Source organism: Chondrus crispus, genomic scaffold (genome assembly GCF_000350225.1).
Source record: "Chondrus crispus Stackhouse genomic scaffold, scaffold_97, whole genome shotgun sequence".
Taxonomy (NCBI): Eukaryota; Rhodophyta; class Florideophyceae; order Gigartinales; family Gigartinaceae; genus Chondrus; species Chondrus crispus.
In genome coordinates this window covers 221,241-229,652 of record NW_005178874.1, presented here as the reverse complement: position 1 = coordinate 229,652, position 8,412 = coordinate 221,241, and the positions used below count along the sequence as shown (strand labels likewise).

Below are 8,412 nucleotides of genomic sequence, written 5' to 3'. Positions count from 1 at the left end.
CAGATACAAATGCCCTTTTTGCATACTCATCTGGGACATCCCCCGATTCATTCATTGCGTCTTCCCTGGATATGAGGCACATTCTTCAACGAGTTCATGAACATGTATGTGGACACGCCAGTTACAGTGACATGCGTACATTGCTGCAAAGGAATCAACTGTGGACTGATGAATCGCGTCTACTACTGTCATCGATATTGGAAAACTGTCCCCATTGCATCCTCACGAAACCCCCAACGGGAATGCGCCCTGTCTCTCTGTCAAGGCTGACATCAAATTTCAATGAGGCTGTATGTGTGGATCATTTTTTTCTTGACGGAACAATTATGTTTCATTTAATGGACAAAGCTACCAGATACTCTTTTGCAGCTGTGGTTCAATCAACAAAAATATCTGAGGCCATAATTCTTTTCGACACTGCTTGGATTAACATGTATTGGGCTCCAGGCATAGTTTTCGGAGATAAGGCTTTTGACACCGACCAATTTCGAAACCACTTGAAGTATCACGACATTCAGTTTGCGCCGATCCCTGCCAGGCGCCATAACAAAAACGCTATTGAGTCTAAACACCGCGTCATTAGAGACGTTTACCTGAGGCTCTCAGGCCAGCATCCCACTGTCAGTCAAGACCTACTAGCCGTTAATGCTGTAAGGGTCTCAAATGACCTGTATGGGAACGACCTAGCCTCCGCCTATGAGCTTGCACATGGCTATTCCAGACCATTCCTGACCAAGCATCGCATTGCACTTCCCGATGAAATAAGAGAGGCACACGAGGATCTGATTGCGAAAAGAAAATTAAATAAGATTATGAGATCGCATTCGATCAAAGAAAATCGCATCAATACAGGAGATATGGTCCAAGTTTATGTCAAGCATGAAAATGAGAAGCGTGGAGTATGGTCAGAGCCAAAGCCGGTTCTAAAATTTGACAATGCATCTAGAACAGTTACAGCTTCTGGAAAAGGATCACGTGTCCTTGAGGTAGCTGTCGAAGATGTCCGCCACGCTCTTGCATCCAGAACTCTCACTGCAATTATTCAGGAGGCAATGGATACTTGTGATGAACACCTGTCTGAAGCGCTTGTTGCACCTTCTCACTCCGACCAGGATGGGAATTCTCAGAAAACTGCTTGTACTTCAAATAATGATTTTTCTGAGATTAACAATCTCGGGATACATCCTGCATTCGAAGGGGACTATTATCTGACGTATGCACCCGGTGGTACTGCGATACAATCAGCCAGGATCGAACTCCTGCCAGGCACGACTCTCTCTAGTTCTATGCAAAAAGACCTTAAAACATATGAATCACGTTTCGGAAGCAAAGAATTCATGCTTCATGAGGCACAAGGTCTCCCAATTCATGTGACTCACAACGCCTACGTCACAGAAGAATCCTCATTCCTCAGTTCCTGCACAAAAGTACACCGCGCAAAAGTTTCTATGTATGCAAATGTCATTGGAAGTCATGTCCTCTACAAGATCAAGACACTGGACGACGATTCCAGGCTCTGCAAAGCACGCATTGCGCCACATGGAAATCATGACAATGAAAAGGCAACTCTCAAGACGGATTCTGCATCTTGCCCTCCGGTTGGATTCCGCTTTCTGCTGTCAATCTGTGTGATTTACCAGTGGTTTGTCTCAAAAATAGATGTGAAGAGTGCCTTTCTTCAATCTGGCAAAGCTGAAAGGGATGTTTACGTCACGCCACCACGTGAATGCCAAGACCGAAGATTTGTGTGGCTTCTGGACGTGGCAACGTATGGTTTAGTGAATGCGAACGCCAAGTGGCAGCGCCATTCTGATGACACGCTTCTGGAAATCGGACTGTGCTCACTTGGCCACATTCCACAAGTCTTCTACTTGAAGGATGAAAATCGACTGGTACTACTCGCTGTAAAAGTTGTCGATGATATCCTAGTTGGTGGATCCGAGGAACATAAGAAACGATTTATCGAGAAACTCAAAGCTGTATACACGTTAGGCACAATTGTGCATCTTCCCGGACACCTAAAGTTCTTTGGAATTTCCGTCACACAAGATGAGAATGTTGTCATCAATATTTCTAATGACGACAAAATGCAAGAAATCACTCCATACTGTCTCCCGCGTCTCCGCCGAAAAGATATTCATGAACCATTGAACTCCGTAGAGAAGCATGCATTTCAGTCTATCAACGGTTCCCTTGGATTCCTCGGTATGTGCGTCAGTCCTTTTACTGCATTTGCATCTAGCCACCTGCAACAAACTGGTGGAACCCCAACTGTGCATGATCTTGTGCGGCAAGCTGCCCAACTCAAAGACGTCAAACACCTGGGCACCACCTCCTGCTACAAAAGACCGGTCCAAAAAGGTCATATGAATCTCACATTTATTATTTTTGCTGATGCGGGTAGGCCGTCCACACATGGACAGCTAGGTTTTATCGGTGGATTGCTGATTGGTAACCTCCAGTCAGGGTCTATTGTGCACATGATAACCTGGAGTTCACATCTCTCAGCCCGACCCGTCAAGTCAATAGCATCTGCTGAAGTATTGGCATCGGGATGTGCGATAGAAGAAGGCAAGATATTATGTGACGCCTATTCCAAGCTTTTCGGAATGAAAATTCACCTGCACGTCTTGGTCGACTCCAAAGACCTGTTCAACTCTTTATCTACTTGCCGTACACCAGAAGACAAGTCAATCAGAGCCGATGTTGCACTTCTCAGATACAATTTCGAAACACAGCTCGTCAATCAAATTATTTGGATCCCCGGCTCAATGAACTTAGCCGATCCTCTCACCAAGAAGGACTCGCCGCTCAAGCAGCCGTTACAGCTTACCCTTTTTTCTGGTGAACTTCCACTTGACTTTCCACAGATGGAATGCCGAAACTCCTCTGCACCGCTTGGTTGACAAATAAGTGCGGGGGAGTGTGTAATTCTGTGTTCACCTCACTTGATGTAGTCGGTGCTCCGCAACACTGTGATCATACTATAATTGCGTGGCTAATAGCAATAATTACCTGTCCGTCCATGTACATCTATGTGAGTCAAGACATAGCTACCTTGTCCACTGCATTGGCTCACTTCCCTTTTGTGTACCTCGATACACTTTTCTATAAGTACTGTAGGAGATCGCTACTCGGAAATGGTGGAGTAGCAGCAGCACCGATTTGATCCACCTCATCCGATACATTAAAGTTCTCACATTGTTTCCCTCTGCACAGGTGTCTTTATATTCAACTTGGGCTACACTTTCAAGGTAACCCCAGTCGATGTGCTGATAGCGCTAGCTGTGGGTGCTGCCTCTGATCTCATCACCGTTCCACTTGCCGCCCTAACCCGGTTTGCTGACGTCAAGACGCCACCTCGTTTAGACGCGGCCAAAGAAGCCGCCACTTTCCTAGGCATATTCATGAACGGCGTTACCGAGGAGCTTATATTTAGGGGTATGATTCAGAATATGTTGGAGCAACGCCTAGGCCACGGGTCCATATCTGCACCACTCATCGCGTCTGTTGCCTTCGGCATTGCACACTTAGGGAAATCAAAACTTGGATATGACCCGCCAAACGTTCGATACATGGCCTCCGCCTGTGTCACCGGTGTTGCGTGTGGGTTCGTATGGCGACAAACAGGAAAAGTCACAGCTTCCGCGCTGACGCAGGCCACGTCGAATTACATTATGTGGCGCGTCACGTTAAGCAAAAAAGTTGGCCAGTAGACAGCGTTTTTTCGCAGCTAGAGTCCCTGCATAGCACTTGACAATGATTTCCACTCTTAAACTCACTGAGCACACTCTAATGCTAGTCTAGTTCGTCCCACAGGTCATCGTGCTTGTCAATATCGACCCATTCTCGGGTAGGGTTTTTCGTGTAGAGCGTGGCATTGAATTGTCCAGGTCGCCCATATGTCTCTCCATTAGCACCTTCGAAGCGAAACGGGTTACTTGACATGAGCACGCAGTTTGACTCCTCGCCGGGAAAAGCCGGAACAGAGATTCCCTTTTCCAAAAGTAGCTTTGAGGAAGATGTCGACCAGCTATAAAGTGGTAGCCCCCGGCAAACACATTTGATCCAAGCTTTGGTGCTTCTAAAGACACTAGCACTTCGGGTTTGATAAACGAATCTGCTGTCACATCCATTTTTCTTGGACCCGTCGAAAGATCCCAGCCAGATGGTACATCAAGGCTCACAATCGCAAGCCGAGTTGAGATTAGCATCTCGTAAACAGTCCAGTACTGTTGTCGAATGTCCCCCCCCATCAAAGCCAGTTCCAAGCAAGGCATCTACAGCGATGTCATAATAAAACTGTAGCGTGCTGGGAATGAAGTCGTGCAAGTCGATTCCGGCTTCATCGCAGACAGATCGGAAGTTAGCATGCTTAGATTGCTCTGCAGCATAGACCGCTGGTGCATAACCTCTCTTCTGCAGCTCTACAGCGACTTGCAATCCAATTAAGCCGTTTAAACCTGAGCCGCAAGCAATAAACACATCTGATATTTCTTCTGAACCATAGCATTGTTGTAATGCATCACAAAATCCACTTGCACAGGTTCTAGCCATAACCACAACGTCCCCACCTGAGTATGTAATAGCATCATTAATGGCTTGATTTGCCAATTCCGGGGAAATATGAGTCTGCCGGGGTTTGGAGTTATCTCGTTGCTTACTGCTTTTGTCCACTTCCATTTGCATCGATATTCTGCCTTGCGACCTTCTGTGTCCTGCGACTCTGAAGTGCTTGGCACGGGCTCTCTTGGAGTTGCACAGAAATGCGTGAATTCGTGGGTCTCGCCAATGGGCTCGAGACTTCAAACGCTGTCTTCTGAGAAGCCATGATTACACACGGAGAGATTTCTTCTAATGCGACCAGCCTGGCCTATTCCCGAAACGATTGATTGGAGGTGAGAATGATGCAAAGCAAGCAAAATGTATTCTGGAGTGCAGCCTTTCTACGGTGACGCTTGAATGCTTCAAGACTCCAGTCTCACGAAGCCTCTATGACTGTTTTCTGACTGCTGTGCACGTCCTAAAGCAGGAAATCGAAAATTGTGGCGGCAAGACGTACTTGAAGCTGAAGCCGAAAAGCTGTACTTGGTGTCCTCAACTGCTTGTGCTGCAATCTGCACTGATGTGTGCCCTGGGACTTTGCTTGGTCAATTTGAGGTCGTGGGATTACTCAAAACACCGGTCAATCTCAAAAGAATGAAAAAATTCAATTTCAATGCCACACCAACCATCTTCCGTAATTTTTCAACGAGACGAAGCCCAGTTTTGTGAGATTGCTGTGTGTCTCAAGCAGTGTACGAGGCATTCGGTTGCCAGGTGGCGGCTGGACACGCGTACCACGGGGCGGAGCGCATCCGTATACCGCCGAAGGACGGGCAAGCGAAAGGCGGGAAGGAGGGAGCGAGACAGCACGCGCGGGGAATTGGGGGTGCCAGCCACCGGGGAGACGAAGGGAAACCATAGGCCGCACGGGACTCGGGCTGGGGCAGAAAGACCGCGCAGGTCGCCGGCCGAGTGCGCGAAGGGAAAATGGCACGAGGGGGTGGCTACCGGTGGGGCAAGGGGAAGCTGGATCGAAAGGGAAATTACGGGAGGGAGGGTTGGGGATAGCCGACTCATCCCGGGGAACGTGTACTTAAGAAGCCATCCCCGAAGATAGGAAGGGGGAGGCAGCAGACTTGTGAGGAGTAAAAGAATACGGGTGGATTCCCGTCATTACAGGTCGCTCGGTGCCCCGCGGCAGAATTGCCGCAACAGCACCCCTCAATATACTTTCCTCGCGTCTTTCGCGCTCACAATGTCAAGAATGACAAGCACCTCTAGCTATGGCACTATTGGGGGGATGGCACTATATAAAGGAGGCTCAAATACATATATTTCGGGACAAAGCACACTGCTAACACAAACACAACAAAGCCTGTATAACACAACTAAATAACTAGCACTATATAGAGGGAAGCACTACTAAAGTAGGCACTATTGAGCAACCCCCCCTGTAGCATATAATGGCTGTCGCGCGACAAGATTTACAAAAGCTGTATGGCTGGCCAGCCATACTGGAACTAGATTAATTTTTGTTAATTTTTTAGAGGTTGATTCTAGTATGGGTAGCCACCCATACAGCTTTTGTAAATCTTGTCGCGCGACAAACACATCACACTTGTGGACGTAAATGCAATGTATTACACGTGTGGATTGATATGCAATGTTTTACACGTGGCGACCAAAATGCAATGTATTACACGTGGTGACCAAAACGCAATGTTTTACACGTGCGAGAAGCTGGTGGATGATGATTGGCCGATTATGATACGGAATCGTATACAGTGCCTCCTACGATATAGTTCTATAGCGTGACATACCTCTAGCTATAGCACTATTGGGAGGTTGGCACTATAGAAAGGAGGCTCAAATACATATATTTCGGGACAAAGCACACTGCTAACACAAACACAACAAAGCCTGTATAACACAACTAAATAACTTCATCCTTTGAGTATTGAACCATGCCGGATGATACACGTGAGCGTATGATAACCTGTGCCAGAGAGTGAGCCATAGCACTATATAGAGGGAAACACTACTAAAGTAGGCACTATTGAGCGACCCTGTAATATGTAATGGCTGTCGCGCGACAAGATTTACAAAAGCTGTATGGCTGGCCAGCCATACTGGAACTAGATTAATTTTTGTTAATTTTTTTAGAGGTTGATTCTAGTATGGGTAGCCACCCATACAGCTTTTGTAGATCTTGTCGCGCGACAAACACATCACACGTGTGGACGTAAATGCAATGTATTACACGTGTGGATCGATATGCAATGTTTTACACGTGGCGTCAACCTTGAAATCAAAACTCTCACACTGACCGTGTGCATTTTGTGATGGCAGTGTGCATTTTGTGATGGCTTTGTGTGAGTTGTGTGGGGGCATCACGAAGATCACATATAAAATGCTCTCCATCTCAAATGGCAAACAAACTGAACAACGTCACACACAAAAATATCTCCCTTTCCAGCCCTCTACGGCTAATTTCCAGAGACACTTTCCCTTCCCTTCGTGTTCGCAACTGCGTAAGTTGAACCGGAATGTACTGCACGAGAAGGTCAGTGGGACCCAAACCTACTGCGTACTCTGTATTGGGGTCAAAAGACGGACAAAAGACGGGCCCAAGGCACTTAGAAAGGGCTCGCGCCAGGTGCAGTGGTGTTCTACATGTAGGCAAGCTATCTGCTGCAGCTGCCGGACGGTGTGGCATTCTCGCCCTACACTGAAGCGACATGGGCCCTCTCCTGTCCATGAGAGGGAGTTTGACTCTGGGCGACGCACTTTTCAACGAATAAGGCAGGCTTCACAAGCCCGAGAGTGAAGGCCGTAAAATGTCTGTAGAACAAGGCTATCAGCTATGCTTTTTAAATGGGTTTGTGATGGTTCGTTGATGTTGGAGATGACTGTGAGACAATGGTGTGAGAGTCACAAAACAATTTGTGTGTGAATCACAAAACAGTCAACAAAAGAGCACTTCAAGATGTTGACGTCACAAAAATAAAGTGATTCTAGTGGTGACAGTGATTCACAGAGGAAGGGCACTGATGAGGACGACATCCAAGAGTAGGTACTGGGTAATTCATACTTTCAATAGCGAGAACAGTATCATCATCACTCTGTAGTGACACTTCTATCTTCATTGCACAATTAAATCTAAAGCAACTATGATTAAAAGAACAGTAATTCAATGACACATGACTGACTTTCAAAGCAATCCGGACTGGATGATGTCGGTACCTTTGGAGCCCATACCCAGCTGTTCACTTGCACGTCTAAGTCCCATGGTATTTAGATGCTGCACAGAGCCGTGCATCTTTAAATGTGACCGTTACAAAAATATCGATTTCACAAAAAACACATATGTCTATATACTGACTACGTTCCAATGGTTACCCCCAACTCTTTAGTCTTCGGGAAATATTTCAAACAAACTTCTCAAGTATCACTTTCCAAGGGAAATTAACAGAGGACGATACCATCCACCAGTTGATAATGGTATCAGATCTTTTCAATGGCCTCCAATTTGGGAGTGATATAGAGGTCTACTATACCTTGGAGAATGAAGAAGAAAGCAAAGCATGGTTCCCAGCAACAGTCATTAGTCTCAACTACCTTCATGATGGTCGTCGAGAGGTGCTCAAAGGGACCATTCAATACAAGGCAGCGTTTGGATTCAGGGCATGTAAAAGCAAGGTTACTTTCAAGGAGGGAAACGAGTTTGTACAAGATGGACAAAAGTTTAGCTGGAGACTCAAAGATACATCCGTGCGATTGGATAACAGCGCAAGCTCAGACGTGGCAAGCGCATCGATGGATGCAGATGATATGGACTATGCTCCAGGTAGTGCCATGGTAGAAAAA

General features: G+C 46.6%; 3 protein-coding genes across 3 annotated transcripts; 1 reads left to right on the top strand and 2 right to left on the bottom strand.

The window, feature by feature from the left end:
- Positions 1 to 3,241: 3,241 nt before the first annotated feature.
- CHC_T00008226001 (hypothetical protein) lies at positions 3,242 to 3,403 on the bottom strand. Its single transcript, XM_005712330.1, has one exon. It carries the CDS (start codon positions 3,401 to 3,403, stop codon positions 3,242 to 3,244), a length of 162 nt encoding a protein of 53 aa, XP_005712387.1.
- A 4-nt stretch (positions 3,404 to 3,407) lies between these two features.
- On the top strand, positions 3,408 to 3,716 carry CHC_T00008225001 (hypothetical protein). The gene has a single exon (XM_005712329.1). It carries the CDS (start codon positions 3,408 to 3,410, stop codon positions 3,714 to 3,716), a length of 309 nt encoding a protein of 102 aa, XP_005712386.1.
- Positions 3,717 to 7,476: 3,760 nt separating this feature from the next.
- On the bottom strand, positions 7,477 to 7,608 carry CHC_T00008224001 (hypothetical protein). The gene has a single exon (XM_005712328.1). It carries the CDS (start codon positions 7,606 to 7,608, stop codon positions 7,477 to 7,479), a length of 132 nt encoding a protein of 43 aa, XP_005712385.1.
- Between the last annotated feature and the right edge of the window lie 804 nt (positions 7,609 to 8,412).

Bases quoted from the DNA above. Each gene is read 5' to 3' on its own strand.
- CHC_T00008226001 (XM_005712330.1), bottom strand. From the start codon at position 3,403: ATGCCTAGGAAAGTGGCGGCTTCTTTGGCCGCGTCTAAACGAGGTGGC.
- CHC_T00008225001 (XM_005712329.1), top strand. From the start codon at position 3,408: ATGAACGGCGTTACCGAGGAGCTTATATTTAGGGGTATGATTCAGAAT.
- CHC_T00008224001 (XM_005712328.1), bottom strand. From the start codon at position 7,608: ATGTCGTCCTCATCAGTGCCCTTCCTCTGTGAATCACTGTCACCACTA.